The sequence below is a fragment of the Neoarius graeffei genome, chromosome 20 (genome assembly GCF_027579695.1).
Source record: "Neoarius graeffei isolate fNeoGra1 chromosome 20, fNeoGra1.pri, whole genome shotgun sequence".
Lineage (NCBI taxonomy): Eukaryota > Metazoa > Chordata > Actinopteri > Siluriformes > Ariidae > Neoarius > Neoarius graeffei.
The window spans coordinates 46,123,419-46,143,191 of record NC_083588.1 but is presented as its reverse complement, the minus strand read 5'-3'; the positions used below and the strand labels follow the sequence as shown (position 1 = coordinate 46,143,191).

General features: G+C 40.2%; 2 protein-coding genes across 2 annotated transcripts; one reads left to right on the top strand and one right to left on the bottom strand.

Moving 5' to 3' along the window:
• The first annotated feature begins 270 nt into the window (after positions 1 to 270).
• On the top strand, positions 271 to 6,274 carry nupr1b (nuclear protein 1b). Its single transcript, XM_060901804.1, has 3 exons — positions 271 to 538; positions 5,730 to 5,865; positions 5,944 to 6,274. Exons 1-2 carry the CDS (start codon positions 442 to 444, stop codon positions 5,855 to 5,857), a joined length of 225 nt encoding a protein of 74 aa, XP_060757787.1. The 5' UTR covers positions 271 to 441; the 3' UTR covers positions 5,858 to 5,865; positions 5,944 to 6,274.
• LOC132868706 (uncharacterized) lies at positions 2,129 to 3,539 on the bottom strand. Its single transcript, XM_060901803.1, has 2 exons — positions 3,378 to 3,539; positions 2,129 to 3,061 (listed from the first exon to the last, which is right to left on the bottom strand). The coding sequence occupies exons 1-2, from the start codon at positions 3,516 to 3,518 to the stop codon at positions 2,345 to 2,347; spliced, it is 858 nt and encodes a 285-aa protein (XP_060757786.1). The 5' UTR covers positions 3,519 to 3,539; the 3' UTR covers positions 2,129 to 2,344.
• Positions 6,275 to 19,773: the final 13,499 nt, after the last annotated feature.

Here is a 19,773-nt window from a genome sequence, read left to right as displayed (position 1 = left end):
GGAACAGAAACACCCTTTTCATCCCTGAACGGAACAGAAACAACTTATTCATACTTTTCTTGAGTACACTCAGGAAAATGTTATTCATAAAGTCACTATAAAAACAATAAAGTCCATCGAACTAAACCAAACAAGGTCATCTGATTAGGTTATCTTTCTGGATGAAGCAAGGGCTCTTTAATGAAACATTAACTCCAACCTGATGCAACTTTGTGACTCAGGCAGTGAAGGAGGAGCTGCTTCTCTTTATATAAAGCCTGGTGTAGAAACCCAACATCAACAACACAGCGTGGAGCAAACAGCAACTTCAGAGAAGAGCAGCATCTCTGCCAAGCTTCGTCTTTGTTTGTTTGAACTGTTCTTGGCTTACACTGTCTGGTTTTTTTCCCCCCAAGTCTAATCTAACTTTTAGGTTTCTTAAAAGTGTATCGCAAAGCAAAAATGAGTCACGTCGAAGTTAAGAACCTGAAGCCCACCACCTTTGAGGATCGCTACTACGACGAATATGATTATTACAGTCTGACCGACAGATACACCGGTAAGTTATAAAACAAGACTTGAACAAACTTTTAACTAGTTGTATTCCAGTCTCATGTTATTTCTCCGTCTTTAACTTCAGACTTCAAATTGTCCCTTACAGAAAAACCACATGAACTTCACATGTGATTTTTCACATGTGATCACATGGGAAATACATGGGAAATTCATGTGTTTTTTCTGTAAGGGCATGTATTCCACATGTGGTAACATGTTTTCCACATGTGCTCTACATGGTAACACATGTTACAAAATCTGATACCATGTATTCCACATATGTGATCACACGTGAAATACATGGGAAATTCATGTGTTTTTTTCTGTAAGGGGTGTCTTATGGCTCCTTTAAGTACAGTTTTTGGATTCCTGTGTAGATTAATACAGAAAAATACTTAAAAATGCAGCGTTCAAGTGTTGTAGGATTGCTCATAAATAATAATTCCCCGTCTAAAACTTGAACATCTCCGAGGTTTCAAGTCGCAATTGCAAGTAAACTTCGAAAATATTTACGATCCTGAGTTATATAACGTTTACTCACAGCACAGTTAACGATTTACTTTTATAAACAGTCCACAACTTTCATTTTAGTAGTCATGTCATAAACTGAATTAGACTTATAAAACTTTTATGGAGCTTCTAAAATAGACTGGGTGAAAACAAAAAACAAACAAATAATAATAATAACAACACAACAGTGTAGTTTAACACAAAATCTTCATAACTACTATATCGCAACTGGAAAACAGGAAAATCCGAGTAGCACTTGAAGGCAGCAGGAATCTAACGGTTTGAAAGCTTTATTAAAACATCTTTTTTTTTTTTTTTTACACATTTTAAACATCTGTGCTTTTTGAAAACATCTTTTTTTTTTTACACATTTTAAACATCTGTGGTTTTTGAAAACATCTCTTTTTTTTACACATTTAAAACAACACAACAGTGTAGTTTAACACAAAATCTTCCTAACTACTATATCGCAACTGGAAAACAGGAAAATCCGAGTAGCACTTGAAGGTAGCATGAATCTAACTGTTTGAAAGCTTTATTACAGTTTTTCTCAATTGGTTTGGCTCATTTCTTGAAACTGAGATGACATTCCTATAACTATAAGGTCATTTTGCGAAACAGTGATACAGCTCTGCACAACCCTTCAGATAACCAGCAAAATGTCATATCTCTCCCAAAACCATTCATTCACGCTTCAAAAGGAAATCCCTTTCCCATGTAAATAGTCAGTACCATAAAAATGGCATAGATCCTTCTCAATTGCTTGGCCTCATTTTTGTTCATTAAGTGCTTCTGTCTAAATGACCTGGATGGCTCAACACAATTACATGGATCATCTGCAAATGCTCATATCTCTCCCAAAACAGTTTATCCATGTGTCAAAACTAAATATCCTTCTCAAATAAATAGTCAATACCCCCAAAATGCATTGTCCCTTTGGCATCGTGTAAGCACTGCAAGTCAAAATGCTTAGACAGTTTGTCAGAGGTCTAGCTAAAGGAATACTATTATATATAAAACTGGAGAAATAGGGTTTTACAGTGACAGCAGCCTCCAAAGTTTGACACCACACACAGTGCACTCATTTCACCAAAGAAATTGTTTATTCACACAATTTTCACACAAACAAAATTGCATGCATTACTGCATTACGAACAGAGAGTATAGGTATACAGTAAAAGGAAAATATGCATTTACCTCCTGCATGTGATGTCATGCGTCTATAGGCTATATCACAAAATATAAACATGAACCAAAAAAGGAATTGAAAAAAGCAAGTTCCACAAGTTTAACACTTGGATTAGTCGCTGTTGCTGTCTTCCCCCACCCTCTCCTGGTAGCCTTCCTCATCCTCCAGGCCATCCATCCGCTGCTCTCTGTTTGGCCACAGATTTTCATCAACATCGCACCGGATGTTCTCCCTTGCGATGCAGCGTGGAAAGAAGCGGCGTGAATGTCTTAGCCAACCCCGACACTGATCGCCTGTGATGTCATCGCAGGCAGCATCCATGGCATTGAGGAGAGACCTCTGATCCCCAATGTGGCGTTCATAAACCCTCCACCTCCAAGCAGAAAAAAATTCTTCAATGGGATTGAGGAATGGCGAGTATGGTGGTAAAAAAACATTACGCATCCTTGGATGGGTGTCGAACCACGCTCTGATGAGTGGGCCACGGTGAAAGCTGACATTGTCCCACACAATGACAAATTGTGATAGGTGGGGCGCTTCGAGTCCCCTTTCATTCTCGGGGACCAAATCCACATACAGACGATCCAGGTAGAGGAGGAGCCTCTGCGTGTTGTATGGGCCTAGGCTTGCAATATGTGTGGCCACACCATTGTCAGAAATGGCCGCACACATTGTGATATTTCCTCCTCTTTGACCCGGGACGTCTACTGTGGCCCGCTGGCCAATGATGTTACGTCCGCGCCTGCGGCACTTGGCCAGATTGAAACCTGCCTCGTCCACAAACACCAGGAGATGAGGTGTTTCTATTCCCTCCAATGCCATTATTCTCTACAAAAGAGAAACACAGGTAAAACCAAATCATGCAGATGGGTCATACACAGCAGTAATATCTTCTTCACAAAGTCAATATAACCTGCAACGGTTCCAAACCTATGCTGGCCTATGCAGAGATACTCCAGCTGGTATGTGACACAAAATGGAGAAATACTAATCACAGTTTTCTGTTACAGTTCTTAGGCAAAATTCTGTGGTCAGATACTGGATTCCAAAGGTACAGTAAAGATACGGAAAACCCCCCAAACTTTGAACCTCTGCATAGTGTATAGGTTACAATGGTGGAAAACAAATACAGTAATTGACTTACCTGCACATACTGGTACCGCAGTTCTTTTACCCTCTCTGTATTCCTGACAACATGGTCAATAATGGTGGCTCTAATTTCATCGGGGACAGTGTGATGCCTACGCACGCCTCGCCCTCTTCCCCCTACTCCACCACCACGCATACGCACCCCTCTTCCTCTTCCTCTCCTTCCTCCTCCATCTCTTCCTCTTCCCCTTCCTCCAGCTGGAAGTTGACCTTGTTGAGGTTCCTCCATATTCATTCTGCAAATAGTACTGGCACCAGGCCAAGCTCTATATATACATGTATGGCCGTAGGCACAGTCATACACAACACCTGCCAGGTAACTCCACAAACTGTTGGATTGGTCATCTGTGATGTGGGAAACTCCTCCATCGTTAGTCTAAACCTGAATTCACCTGTCACTTATTCACCTAACTGCCATGTATTTATTCCAAAAATCTTCCAAATTCTTCTGACAAAAATATATATATATATACTATATTGTATTATGTCCTTGACTAATTTTGACAATTGAGCAGACTATTCTGCATATGATGGCTTATACGATGAAATTGTTCTGACATGTTTTGGAGGGAACGACCATAACATTGAGAAGCAGCTAATTGGGATAGATTATGAACATATATTCATTTGGAAGTTGAGCTAAATGTGGGATGATTGTGTTAACTGTGGGCCACTTGTACATAACCATTTGCAAGGATGCACTAGACACCGGAGACATGTACAAAGGATTTGCAATTTGACGAAAGCAATGAGAAATGCCAATCTGTTGTGAGAAGTTGCAAGTGGGTTTGGGGATTTGTCCATGTTATTTTGAGAATGTCATCTCAGTTTCAGGAAATGAGCCAAACCAATTGAGAAAAACTGTAAAACATCTTTTTTTTTTTTACACACTTTAAACATCTGTGCTTTTTGAAAACATCTTTTTTTACACATTAAAAACATATGAGCTTTATTAAAACATCTTTTTTTTTTTACACATTTTAAACATCTGTGCTTTTTGAAAACACTTTTTTTACACATTTAAAACATATGAGCTTTATTAAAACATCTTTTTTTTTTTTTACACATTTTAAACATCTGTGCTTTTTGAAAACATCTTTTTTTTTTTTTTTTGCACATTTAAAACAACACAACAGTGTAGTTTAACACAAAATCTTCCTAACTACTATATCGCAACTGGAAAACAGGAAAATCCGAGTAGCACTTGAAGGTAGCATGAATCTAACGGTTTGAAAGCTTTATTAAAACATTTTTTTTAACACATTTTAAACATCTGTGCTTTTTGAAAACACTTTTTTTACACATTTAAAACATATGAGCTTTATTAAAACATCTTTTTTTTTTTTTACACATTTTAAACATCTGTGCTTTTTGAAAACATCTTTTTTTTTTTTTTTTGCACATTTAAAACAACACAACAGTGTAGTTTAACACAAAATCTTCCTAACTACTATATCGCAACTGGAAAACAGGAAAATCCGAGTAGCACTTGAAGGCAGCATGAATCTAACGGTTTGAAAGCTTTATTAAAACATTTTTTTTAACACATTTTAAACATCTGTGCTTTTTGAAAACATCTTTTTTTTTACACATTTAAAACATATGAGCTTTATTAAAACATTTTTTTTTTTACACATTTTAAACATCTGTGCTTTTTGAAAACATCTTTTTTTTTTTTTACACATTTAAAACAACACAACAGTGTAGTTTAACACAAAATCTTCCTAACTACTATATCGCAACTGGAAAACAGGAAAATCCGAGTAGCACTTGAAGGCAGCATGAATCTAACGGTTTGAAAGCTTTATTAAAACATCTTTTTTTTTTTTACACATTTTAAACATCTGTGCTTTTTGAAAACATCTTTTTTTACACATTAAAAACATATGAGCTTTATTAAAAATCTTTTTTTTTTTTTTACACATTTTAAACATCTGTGCTTTTTTAAAAAAAATCTTGTTTTACACATTTTAAACATCTGAGAGTATCGTTAGCTAGCACCTCTTGGCAGACAACACAGTGGAGCATCTTCAGATCCAGTCCATGAAAATCCAAACTTTAAATAATCGTGGTCATACTTCCTTCTTTTTTTACTTGGGTCACTGTAGCTTTAGGTACTAAAAATCGATCCATTTTGTCTCTGGCAAAGGCGAGCTGAAGTTCGCTAAATGTCCGCAATAGTAACTCACTCTGGTTTATTTTTCCTGACGTTGCGCCCCCTAGGGGAGGCGCGCCCCACACTCTGAAAAACCATGACGTAGCGTGTTATTCTGTGCACGCGGTGTTGAGGAAGTAGCTGTGCCGGCGTTCTGATGTGCGCGTGCTGTTTGTTCTGTGTGACCACTAGAGGGCGCGAGCCGCAAAGGCAAGACGAAGAAGGAAGCCAGCTGGAACACGAACCGGCCCAACCCCGGCGGGCACGAGCGCAAAATCGCCGAGAAGCTTCAGAACTCTGTGAAAAAGGCCAAAGAGTGAAGCAGCAGGTAAACCGACAACCCGCAACACGTCACAGCCATCTGCTCCAACAGCGCAGTCCTCATTAATCCCACTTCTGCTTTCAGATTGATTCGGACGGCTTGATCTGGAAACCGACCTGTGGCGCCTTGGCGTCGGATTTCTAAAGGCAGAAGATGACAGGACAGCAGTGCCTCCGGTTCGAGTGCAGGGCGGCGCTGCTCTGAAACCAGCCTCACCGACCCCCGGTTTGGGGGTTCTATAGGGGTTGGGTGTGCGCATGCGCAGCACACCTGAGCAGGTGGCCGCACACAACGCATTGACGAGCGCGTGCTGGATGCTCAATGATGCTTTGTGTCTTGGCGTTTTTGAATAAACGTTTTTATAACAATAAACACACTAACACTGATGAGAAATAAATACCTTTTTACCTCCTGACCTTTTCTGTCTTTTATTACAAAAGCAAAAGTGCACAAAGATGCTGGCTTTAGAAAGCCATGTTCTCATTATCTCTAGCCGCTTTATCCTGTTCTACAGGGTCACAGGCAAGCTGGAGCCTATCCCAGCTGACTACGGGCGAAAGGCTGGGTACACCCTGGACAAGTCGCCAGGTCATCACAGGGCTGACACATAGACACAGACAACCATTCACACTCACATTCACACCTACGCTCAATTTAGAGTCACCAGTTAACCTAACCTGCATGTCTTTGGACTGTGGGGGAAACCGGAGCACCCGGAGGAAACCCACGCGGACACGGGGAGAACATGCAAACTCCACACAGAAAGGCCCTCGCCGGCCACGGGGCTCGAACCCGGACCTTCTTGCTGTGAGGCGACAGCGCTGCATGGTAGTGTAGTGGTTAGCACTGTCGCCTCACAGCAAGAAGGTCCGGGTTCGAGCCCCGTGGCCGGCGAGGGCCTTTCTGTGTGGAGTTTGCATGTTCTCCCCGTGTCTGCGTGGGTTTCCTCCGGGTGCTCCAGTTTCCCCCACAGTCCAAAAACAGGTTAGGTTAACTGGTGAGTGGTGACTCTAAATTGAGTGTGAATGGTTGTCTCTATGTGTCAGCCCTGCGATGACCTGGCGACTTGTCCAGGGTGTACCCTGCCTTTCGCCCATAGTCAGCTGGGATAGGCTCCAGCTTGCCTGTGACCCTGCACAGGATAAATGGCTACAGATAATGGATGTGTGTGTTTGTATATATATATATATATATAAAATTTGTGTGTGTATATATATGGTGTTTCAAAAAATTTGATATTATTTGAGATGTAAATATCCCAGAAACTATATAGTCTAGGCAAATTAAACTGAACAGGCTTAATGTTTGAGTTCTCAAAATTTGAATGAGAAATTCAAAGGTATGTGGATTCCATAAATGATTTCACAAATTTTCAATATGCATGCCGCCTGAGACACAGACACACAGACAGCCTTCCTCTGTGAACTTTTTGTGCCACGTCCAAATCTGCATTGCAGTTGGTGCATTATTTAGAGAATTCTCTCATAAATGCATGCTACACAGTCTTGTTCGACTGTGTTCGAGCGTACTCTAACACACAAAACGCCTTTTCTTTTCCAGTGAATGGCATTTCTATACCTAAAAAGATAAAAACAAAAAACATTAAACATAAAATTTTGACCTGTTTCCACACATGCTGTTAAAATTTGAGGTCAATTGAACAAGAATTGGCAAAGTTATTACATTGTGAAATGATATCACATTTTTTGAAACACCCTGTATAATGTATTTAACAGTTATTCCACAAAATCGAGTTGTATATGAGCTGATAGTCAACGAGGTGTGTAGTGCCGAGTCGGCTATAAGCCATGTACAACGAGATTGAGTGGAATAACTGTTTTATTCTATCTACATTCACGGGATTTTGAGAAACAGAGCATTTTTATTTTTATTTTTTGCGAATTTGATAAATATAAACTTTGTACAAAATGCCTGACAAAATAATTTCCACTGAGAATGTAAACAAACTGGCAAAATGACTAGCAATTTGTGAAAAATGCAATAAAAATAATTCTTAAAGAAAAGATACATTCTTACCATAAAATACTTTTATTCCATATTTTGTTGCTTTTTTTTTGCATTTTTTGGGGTTTTGTTTTCCAGTAGAGTTTTTATTTCATCCTCGGTTGGTTCAGCAACATGCTCCGCCATTTTGCTTTTCTCTACTCATGGTACACTGTAAAAAAAAAATCCGTTTTTACGGAAAAATACTGGCAGCTGTGGTTACCAGAATAATCCTGTTAAAAATACAGTGAAATGTAAACAACATTACAGAATAACTTGTACTTTTCACTGGGATTCCATGTACAATTAATGATAACTAAATGTAAATTTTACAGGTATTCAATGTACAATAATCAATACATAACTGTTAATTTTACAGATATTCATTGTACAATAAACAATGACTAGACAGATTTTTTAAAAAAACTTTTTTGGATAGAGACAGGAAATGAGCTGGAGGGAGGGATCAGGAAATGACCTCAGGTCAGAATTGAACCCAGGTCCCCAGATTCATGGTATGGCACCTTAGTCAACTGAGCCACAACTGACAGCTTTTGTATTTTTTTTTAACAGGATAATGATGTAATTTTAACTATCACATTCTGTTTTAGTATTACAGTTTGTGTTTAAACTACAACAATTTGTAAATTCTACAAAAAAATATGATCAATTCAACATATTCTTACTGTTAAATTAACAGTGGTATTTGGTTAGGAGTTTTACAGTATATTGATGTAAATTACACACTGCTTCATTGTTTTTGTATTTACAGTTTTTTATGTCATGATTTTACTTAAATTTACTGTTAATTCTACGGACATTTTTTATAGTGTATATGAGCTGATAGCCTAGTAGTTGAGTAGCCAATCAGAGTGTGCGATTGCTCATATCCAGTGAATGTGGATAGAATATATATAAACCTCATTTCCAGAAAAGTTAGGATATTTTCCAAAATGCAATAAAAACAAAAATATGTGAATGCGATTTGTGATAATTCATGTGAACCTTTATTTAACTGAAAAAAAAACAAAGAAAAGAGCTTCAATAGTTTTACTGACCAACTTAATTGTATTTTGTAAATATAAACAAAGTTAGAATTTGATGCCTGCAATACACTCAATAAAAGTTGCGACATCCAGGCTTGATACATTATTTTTGAGGTGGTAACTTGGGTGAAACGAATAAATTGGTATTAAAATATTCACCGGAGCTATCCTAGGTTTTCAAATGAGCCACTGAGGCCTGTTAAAATGGACCCCAAAGGGGAACTCACTGCAAATGGCCTCAGTAATTTTGGTGTATACAATACAATTGGTCTCAAAATAGGACCCAGTTCCCTTTATGGAATTTTTTAAAAAATCATCGATTAAACAACAGGTGATCTCAGACCACCTGTTGTTCACATCACAAGTCCTTTACCATAGTTACTAGTGAATATGTGCAACACTGAATATCCATCCATCCATCCATTATCTCTAGCCGCTTATCCTGTTCTACAGGGTTGCAGGCAAGCTGGAGCCTATCCCAGCTGACTATGAGGCGAGGTACACCCTGGACAAGTCACCAGGTTATCACAGGGCTCACACATAGACACAGACAACCATTCACACTCACATTCACACCTACGGTCAATTTAGAGTCACCAATTAGCCTAACCTGCATGTCTTTGGACTGTGGGGGAAACCGGAGCACCTAAAGGAAACCCACACGGACACGTGGAGAACATGCAGACTCCGTACAGAAAGGCCCTCGCCGGCCACTGGGCTCAAACCCAGAACCTTCTTGCTGTGAGGTGACAGTGCTAACCACTGCACCACCATGCCGCCCCAACACTGAATAGTATCATTGAAATCATTACACGATGCCATACTTTGGATGAAAATCAGAGCAGGCAAAACAGATTTGAAGTGAAATACCAGAAGCATTTTGGATGCTAAACCATCGAAATCAACTCATACTTCATGCCATAATGCTACTGGCTGATATGAATAGTTGGGGTAGACAAAGTTAGTGTCCACACTGCATATATTACACAAATACTGTAAACCTATATTATACAGTAACGACTGCTACTGACAATACTATTATTACTGCTGCATAACAACTTAAGCTCTATAACATAATTACTAGCACCACAGTGGCTCTATTAGCTTACCTGTCATGTTGCTACCGAACACTGCTGACCTTGTTATGGGACCACATTACCCAATGGAAAGCCATTTAAGTTGTTTTTCTGTTAGGTGACAGAAAACTGGAGCTATGTATCTACAGCAACTCTTCAGTTCTTTATCTATCAGGCAAAATGCGAAGCAGACTGAGAACACTGTTTTCACAAAGCACAAATCAAGTGCAGCACAAAATGAACCACAAACGAACCGCACTCAGACGAACTCTCAGTGTGGTCTGAGTGTGGGTCACTTTAAAGGGGTCTGAGTTCATTTGTTGAGTTCACGCATGCACAAAAATGCTGAGTCTAATTCGAGCACTGAAATGGACCAAGTGTGAAAACACCTTTAAAAACCTCAATTAAAATAAAACCTGCTGCTTTCTTTCTTTCTTTAAAAGGTCCTCAAAGTTATGGTCTATGGTATATTCTTCAGTTGGCACTGTTCAATAGGTGGCAGTAAGCTAATATGAGTGAAGAAGTGAGAAGCTGTCTAAGCACTAAGCTGCAATATGGAAATGAGTGTCTCAGAGGATTATCTGAAGTGCTGCTGCATTTCTTTTGGAGCAGTTGAAAAAAACCCCAACAACAACAACAACTACATGGCAGCTTGATGCAAAATAGGTTCTCGTACTTTTTCTTTCTGCAAAGCAATACAAAAGTGATTCATATGGATGACATGTTTAAATTGAACAGTGTAGCTCGGGTAAAAGCCATGTAACCTTCTGGGTGTTAAACCAAGAAACATGAAAATACAATGACTACAGAAAGACAGTATCAGTTTTCGCTGCCATCGCTGACAAAGTCAAATCTGAATAATGCTCACACACATGGGATTCTTGAAGAATCTTGTTTATTTCCTGACATGGCCATTAACAGAACTGGTACATCAAAGCATAGGCACCAGAATAAATTTATCATGTCTGTAATAACATACATATGAATTGTCAGACCAGATGTGAAGTGATTTGTTTATATTCTGATGTATTCTGACCAATTTGGGGCAAATCTAAGGCCACCATAGCCACCCTAGGACAGACTGTTAAGTTTGAGGAGCATTTTTTTTTGTGAAGAACATTCACTTTTCTGTCAAGACAATGTTTTCTTTCGCAACCAAGAAAGAAAACATTGAGTGATCAGGTCAGTTTAATCCATAGTAGCCCAGCATAGTGTTTATAACATTATGTCTTAACATTATGTCTAAACATGGCTTAAGTGGAGGGAGATTAGAGAGTGATGCTGTTTCCCTGGTGGGCTAAATCTATATTAATTAATTTATATTTGCTAGTTGCCACAAGTTGGCCTAGTGGTTAGCATGTCTGTCTCTCGATTGGGAGATTGTGAGTTCTACTCATGGTCAGGTCATACCAAAGACCATCATAAAAATGGTACCTGTTGCCGTCTGGCAAGGCACACTGCAATACAGATGCGAGTGGGGAGTCAAACTCTTGTGGTTACCAGAGGACTAGCCCCCCACTGTAACCCTAGCTATGTAATAGGCGAGAGGCTGAGGGCTACAGAGATTGGCGCCGCCACATGGCATGGGAACGAATTTGATTTGATAGTTATACACCACATTGCCATTGGGGTGACAAGCATGTAAAATGCAGGGTTGCTTGACTGTTCACTTGTTCTTTAAAACCTGGCCAGTTGACTACAAACCATCTCAAGTCTCAAGTCTAACTGAAATAAGTCTAACCTAAACCATAGAGATGCACAAAGATTTTTTTGGGGGGTGGGTGGGTCCAGAATAAATAAATAAATAAATCTACTTGTAAGACATGATTTGTCAACCCGGGAAGACATGTGCCCTTTTGATTAGTAATGTGGAACAGTACAGTACAGATTTTTTTTAAAGAAGAAACCTTTATTTGTCGCATGTATATTCAAGCACAGACTTAAGCACACAGTGAAATTTCTCCTCTGCATTTAACCCTTCTGAAGCAGTGAACACACACAAGTGAGCAATGAGCACACACACATGCCCAGAGCAGTGGGCAGCTACCGGTATGCTACAGTGCCCAGGGAGCAGTTGGGGATTAGGTGCCTTGCTTCAGCCCAACCTTCAAGCCATGTCTGCCCTATGTTAATCTAACCGCATGTCTTTGGATAAAACCCATGCAGACATGGTGAGAACATGCAAACTCCACACAGAAAGGCCCCTGTCAGCCACTGGGCTCAAACCCAGAACCTTCTTGCTGTGAGGTAACAGTGCTAACCACTACACCACCATTCCACCCATTTCAACCCCCAGAAAAGACAAAAAAAAAGTACCTGAAGATCTGTGGAGTTTCATTTAAATGCACGTAGCCTTTTAGAAAATTTCTTGAGCTCTTCAGGTTAGTTAAAGGTTCTTAGGTGTGAAAAGCTTTTAATTAGGGGGTCCAAGCAGAGAAGCTGCTAGAATCTTTTTTTACTTTTTCACCTGCCAAATGCCACCCACCAGCCAGCTCTCTCCTATATCATACAACAGCCAAGACTTGGGGAGGTTGAAGACTAACATGTTCTTCTTCCATGATGTGTAAAACCATCCAATTGCTGCTTCAAACTGATGCACATGCTGCATTCTAACACACTTGGAGGAAAGCGCTATCTACCCTCTTCCACATACATGAGCTTGCAGATGTCCACGATTATCTAGTATCAAGAGTATGGCATCTCTCCCACCCAGACAGCATGCCCAGATTTGCTCCTTTGGCTACCAACCATGGATGGCTGTGGTATGGTGTGTGATAGGGTGAATGCACCACTTGGGAGCCCCCTGGTTTCAGATCTGTTTATGATAAACAGCTATGTAGTGAAAGATGTCTGAAATAATTAAAATGATTATTTATGATGTGGCACATAGTGAGACTAATTATAATAGCTCAGTTTAAATTTTATATTTTTTTTAAATCAACATTTCACAAATGAGAGCTTTGTGTGGTAGTGGTGGCTCAATGGGTTAAGACTCAGGGTTACTGCTCAGATGGTTTGGGGGTTGAATCCCTGTGTGACCAAGCTGCTGCTATTGGCATGATAGAAGAAGAAAACATTAGATTATTGACAAATGCAGAGAAAATCTCAGCCATAAGCCCCTGGGAATGCAGTTTAATTAAAAAAAAAAAGTCTGAGAATCTGCTGTAGCTGGGGTTTTTTTTTTTCGCCTTTTAGTTGATTTCTGAAAGACCTTTAGGCATTATTACAGAGAATAAATATCAGAAGTATAAAAGATTGTGTCAAAGAAAACCCACAACACATAAAGAAACCATATAAAAACTCTTAAGCATTCAAATAATTACTATATTGAGCAGTAACAAAAAAAAAAAAACCTCACAATTTGCATTTGCTTTTCAAAGCATGTGTATACTCTTAGCGCCACGGCCATGCAATTTTCTACAAGGAAACTGGCAGGTAGGTTTTTCAAGGATTCTTGTAAAAATTGCAGTAGCTGTTTTGTGTCAACAGAAGTAAAATCCCAGACAGCCTTGATGATTTTTTTCCCCAAAAATATGCTTTGTTACGCTACAATATGACACTGAAAAGGAAGTATGAGTATTTCTAGAGCACTATTGTAAAATATAAGTACAGCACCAAAATTGGGACCAACTTCAATATATCACAAAAGAGCATATTATGAGACAAAGTTTACTGTATGTGTTCTTGTATATTATCTTGTATGTTTGCCTTTAAATTGTGCTTTAATAATCTTAAATGATCAGCTATGGCTTTGAGTACTTTACTGAGGATGTGGTAACACTGAAATAAAATTTACTTATGTTCTAAAATCCAATTTATTTCTAGTGGTATTCAATTTTTGAACAATATTTTGGCATTGAGGATTTTTCTATTGTACACTTCAGGTTCAAACCATATATGGTGACACAAATATCATCTAACGTGAATTGATGAAGGTTCTACTGAAATACTGAAGACTTTTTGATGTTTTACCTCATGAATTTTTTTTTTCAAAATAAGCATATTCCAGTTTTGATTCTTGCAACACATTTTTTTTTAAAAGTTGGGACAGTAAAGCATTTACCACTTTATAATGTTGCCATTCCTTCTGATAACACTTAAAAGATATTTAGGGACTGAAGACACCAAGTGATGAAGTGTTTCAGGTGTTATTTTGTCCCATTATTCCTGCAAACAGGTCCCACATTTGCAACCATATAGGGTCATTGTTGTCATATATTTTGTTTCCAAATTTGCCACACATTCTCTATTGGGGACTGAGGGAACAGGCATCCTCTTCTTCCACAGCCATGCCTTTGTAATGTGGAAATGTACAGAATGTGGTTTTGCATTGTCTTGTTGAAATATCCCTGGGGAAGGTGTCGTCTTGAAGGCAGAATATGTTGCTCCGAAATCTCAAGATACTTTTCTGCATTAATGCTGCCATCACTGAAATGTAAGTTACCTTAGCCAAGGGCACTGACACAACCCCATACCATGACAGAGCCTGGATTTTGGACTTGTTGCTGATAACAGTCTGGAAGGTCCTTTTTGTCCTTGGTCCAGAGCACATGGCGCTCGTTTCCTACATAAGAGACCAAGAATACTGATTCATCTGACCACAGTAAATGGAGATCCTCAGCTCATCTTTGCGCCTCAAAGACTAGGCCTTTCCTGGACATTGATTTTGTCCCAAATCATGATTACAATCACCCATCTCAAATCACATCATTATTTGATTGTTTTACCTCATTACTAGCCCCAGTGGCGTGCACAGACATTTTGGGGGGCAAGTGCTCTGGGGGGAAAAAAGGGCACTTTTTTGCACATGTGGAACACCTTATTATAAAAGTCTGAGATGTAACCCTCCTCTTATGTTCATAATCATATCAAAGTTTTGGGTATTTTTCTGTAGTTCCATCTTTAAAAAGTCTGATAAAGTCTGAAAGTCTGATCTTCCCGTCACTGACTTGAGTCTCAAGACTGTGTTTATTCACAGATTTCCGTGAGATCATCTTAAAATTTGTAACGAAATATACACACTCAATGGGCTCAACGGATCTCTCCTTTATTTGCATAACAGCGTGCATACTAGCAGGCTCGCCGACAGGGGGGGACAAACGGGTATGTTGTCCCGGGCCCAGGAATGTGGGGGGGGGGGGGGGGGGGGGGGGGGCCCCGAACTGGGCTCTCATGAAGTTGCGATTATTTTATTTCATTTCAAAATGTGTTGATTTGGGGAAGAAATGTGCTATATTTGCATTCAATAAATGATTTCTAGATCTTTTGCCTTTATTGTCTTTGAAAAAGGCGTCAAGAACCCCCTACCACCCCTAATGCAAAAATGGTTTGGTCTGACTCTTTGATTAAGGGGGAAAAAACGACATCGTTCGATCATAGCGCTTCAACAATCAGCGTGCGTGCCATTTGCCAACATGCACAAGTCAGGAGCACAGAAAAGAAAAGAAAAGAAAAGAAAAGAAAAGAAAAGAAAAGACAAAAAGAGAGGAAGAAACCAAGAGACTCAGGGGCTCACTGCATAAATATTTTAAAAAAGATTCGGATGATGCAGCAGGTACTAGCAAAGGCAGTGGGGCAGCTGAGCCAGGTAAGACCAGTGTTGGGCACGTTACTTTCAAAAAGTAATTAGTTATAGTTACTAGTTACTTTTCCCAAAAAGTAACTGAGTTAGTAACGGAGTTACTTTGTCATAAAAGTAACTAATTACCAGGGAAAGTAATTATTCCGTTACATTTTGTTCCCCCTCAAAAAAAAAAAAATCAAATTCAATTAGTGTAATCATAATAAAAGTGAATGTTAAATGTGTTTAATGACTGAAATGGACACTTAACAGAACCAATTAGTAATGTTATCTACACTATATTAATATTTTTGTGGGACAATGTGAGATAAGACATCTATCAAATGTAATATATTTTTGTAGTTATTAAAATTATGTTACTAATTACTGGCCACTGATGAGGACAAACGCTTTGTTCCTCGACATAATGTGCATTGCACGTAAACACTCTTGCCTTTTATTTCAAGTAATGAAAAGTAATGGCTGTATTTCCAATGTGAAAGCGCAGTGCTGGGCTGACCGCTCGCCATCGCTGTGTCTTCCGATTGAAAGAGCGCGCAGTAGTGCAGTAGGCATGGCCTACCTACGTATGTTGTCTAAATCTACTCTGATTGGCTTACTATGCCGTTGTCTCGCATCTCCCTGCCCCACACTAAAGCAGAGTAAAGAAAGGCTGAACGAGCAGCGTGCCAGATGAGAACAGCTTTAATAAAGTAACGCATAGTATTTTATTGTAAGTAATGGGAACGGCGTTATAACGATGTAAAAAGTAATTAGTTAGATTACTCGTTACTAAAAAAAGTAACGCCGTTAGTAACGCCGTTTATTTCTAATGCCGTTATTCCCATCACTGGGTAAGACACAGCCAACTTTTTCCAGCCCCGTAAAGTAACCCCAACCAAGGCACGCACGGCACGCAATTCATGTTACAAACGAGGGGAGAGCAAGTCACACTGAACACCATATCAAACGCACAGGGCATTGAATCATTTCATAATCACAACGGCTTAATAACATTGTGTTTCATATATCTGATTGAAGCTAAGAATATTCACATTAGCCCGCAATCATCGGCACGGTGGTGTAGTGGTTAGCGCTGTTGCCTCACAGCAAGAAGGTCCTGGGTTCGAGCCCCGGGGCCGGCGAGGGCCTTTCTGTGTGGAGTTTGCATGTTCTCCCCGTGTCCGCGTGGGTTTCCTCCGGGTGCTCCGGTTTCCCCCACAGTCCAAAGACATGCAGGTTAGGTTAACTGGTGACTCTAAATTGACCGTAGGTGTGAATGTGAATGGTTGTCTATGTGTCAGCCCTGTGATGACCTGGCGACTTGTCCAGGGTGTACCCCGCCTTTCGCCCGTAGTCAGCTGGGATAGGCTCCAGCTTGCCTGCGACCCTGTAGAAGGATAAAGCGGCTAGAGATAATGAGATGAGATGAATGAGCCCGCAATCATATCCCACCGTTTCTCGAGCGGTGTGTTCTTCTCTGCTTTTCACACTGGACAGTACGCACGCACGCACAACAAAAGTCCGGCGCATTGCATTTCGCACCTGAATAGTTGCAGACTAAAGGCCCGGTCACACAGCGCTTTACGGCTTTATCACGGCCAAAACCCGTCAAAAAGTGCTCTCCCGTGAAGCAGACGATGTTGTTCGTGTTGATGTCGAAGTTAAGACGTGTTACAGTCGATATACAGACGTGACAGGACGCAGGGGAAAATCGGAACGGCGTCGGACGCGGTAAAAAGTTTTGGACTGCTCAAAACTTTAGACCGCGGACAACCACGGCCGGCACACGTGGTAAAGACGTGCAACACACGTGAAAAACACGTGATAATCAGTGTCCCGGCCGTTATTAAAACTTGGGGAGACGTGGTAAGACGCGAAAGTTTGGCGGTCTATCACGGGCAGAGCACGGTCATACGCGTTGGTATCACGGGATATAGCGTGTGTTTAGCGGCTTATCACTGAGAAATGGATTTTTCCGCGTACATAGCACTGTCTAAGCCCGTTAAACGACGTCTCAAACAAGTTCTAAATTCGATTGATCACTGTCTAATCACTTCTGCATCACTTCTGATTTGCGGCATGTATAAATACCGTAATTTTCTGAGACCTCGGCACTTGCAGTCTAGATGTCAAGGGGTGAACATGAACCCTCAACGCTGTGATGTCCTCATCTTAATGCTCCAGCACCAACAGAACCAACTGATACAGGCTCAACATATCCTTGCTGAGAGAAGAAGAAGAAGGAGGAGGAGGAGGAGGGTGGTACGGAACATCTGGGTGCGTGGCTGGACTTGGTTAGCTGTGCTTAGGCAGTGCTGCAGCAGTGAAACAGCCGCCGACGGCCATACCCCGTACAAAGCACGGCAAAGCCAAAATTGACCAAAAATTAGCACTTACGACCACGTCCACCAGATTTTTGTATCTTTTTGTACGTGATATAGACGCGGAGTGCTGTGTGACCGCCCCTTAAGGAAATGTTAAAATGTTAAAACTGTAAAAATGTTGAAATGCTAAAATGAAATGGTTGTTGACCGGTTGAATGGTTTTTGAATACCTGTCATTTAAGGGTTGGAGTGAGTAGAGACTGGAATAAGAGAGGTGGGTGTGTATGTGGGTTGGCCCGGGGGGGTTGTTAGGGGGGGCCCATTCAGAGCATTTTGTCCCGGGCCCAGCCAAAGCTGTCAGCGGCCCTGCATACTAGCATAACGTGATATTCTTAATCATGTTATAAAAACAGGTCGGAATTGATGGAGAGTGGGGCTGCCTCAATGGTTTAGGCTACATTTAAAATGTTGTTCAGTTTGTTTCTCCATATGGAAAGGGAGCAAATAAGCTGGCAAAGGCTGCCATGTGCAGTTGTTTCTGTATGCGACGGGCTACTTCACGACAAAATAATTACAGCTTGGGCTTAGAGGGCAAACAATACATTTTCACTCGATTCCTGTGTTGCCTGGCTGGTGGGGCAGGGGAAGAGCTGACTGACTGCCCGATGTGTTGTCTGCGCTACGACAAGGCCGTGGCTTCCAGGACGCTATGCTGCTGCAACCTCACATTGAATGCACTGCACGCTTGTTCACGTGACAGAGCAAGAGAGACAGAGGTCTGGTGTGTGTGCGGAGGGGGCACACATCGGGACATTATTTTCACACATCTTTTAATGCCGCGGCTTTTCTAAAAGATCATGTCGACATTGGCCTCAGTAAACTGTAAAAAAAAAAAAATTCAAAAGGGCACTTTTTTGGACAGAGGGCAGAGGGGCAGGTGCTTGAGCACCACCTCGTGTCTATCTGTGCACGCCACTGACTAGCCCTAAATTGCCCCAGTCCCAACTGTTTTTGGAATGTGTTGCAGGCCTGAAACACAGGAATGGATGTATATTAACAAATGAAATGAAGTTGACTCGACAAAACATGAAATATATTGGGTTCATACTGTCTGTAATGAAATACAAGTCAAAGTAAATTTAGAAATCACTGCCCTCCATGGAAAAGACTTCTCTATGGAACTACACATGTGACTTTGCACCTTACCTGAACTATCTCATAAGAACTGCCTTGGGCCCTGCAATATAACAACTTACCATATGCTGCTTCTGAATGCTGCTACTATGATAACCTCAACTGGACTGCCTTGGACTGTGCTGTACTGTACTGTGTCTTGTATACTAGTCTTGTTCTTATCTTCCTGTCTTTAGCCTAGATTATTTTTCTAAATGTTAAATGTTTCAAATGTTAAATGTTTTTTTTTAAATCATTACTTTATTATTACTTATTGCTTGTTACACTGTTATTGGTCCTGTCTTGCACTTTAATGTTTGTCTTGTTAATGTCAGTCCTATGTTTGTCTATGTCTTTGCATGGGATAGAGAGAAACGCAATTTCAATTTCCTTGTATGACCTGTGCATATGAAGAAACTGACAATAAAGCTGACTTGAACTTGAACTTTCTCTTTTTATTTGCATTTTCTATACCGTCCCAACTTTTTTGGATTTGGGGATGTATGTATACACACACACACACACACACACACACACACACACACACACACACACACACACACACACACACACCAATCAGCCATCATAGTCAAGTAAGTAAGTAAATTTAATTTATAAAGCACATTTAAAATAGTTTTCACTGACCAAAGTGCTGTACATAGGGTAGCTAAGAAATCAGAAGTAAAATGGACAAACAAACATAAAAAGAAAAGATGCATTAATAGCTG

What these genes read in the sequence shown, in the direction of transcription:
- nupr1b (XM_060901804.1), top strand. Translation starts at nt 442, where the DNA reads ATGAGTCACGTCGAAGTTAAGAACCTGAAGCCCACCACCTTTGAGGAT. An exon ending in TCTGACCGACAGATACACCG is followed by an intron (nt 539 to 5,729) that starts GTAAGTTATAAA and finishes TGTGACCACTAG; the next exon opens with AGGGCGCGAGCCGCAAAGGC.
- LOC132868706 (XM_060901803.1), bottom strand. Translation starts at nt 3,518, where the DNA reads ATGCGTGGTGGTGGAGTAGGGGGAAGAGGGCGAGGCGTGCGTAGGCAT. An exon ending in TGCGGTACCAGTATGTGCAG is followed by an intron (nt 3,062 to 3,377) that starts GTAAGTCAATTA and finishes TCTCTTTTGTAG; the next exon opens with AGAATAATGGCATTGGAGGG.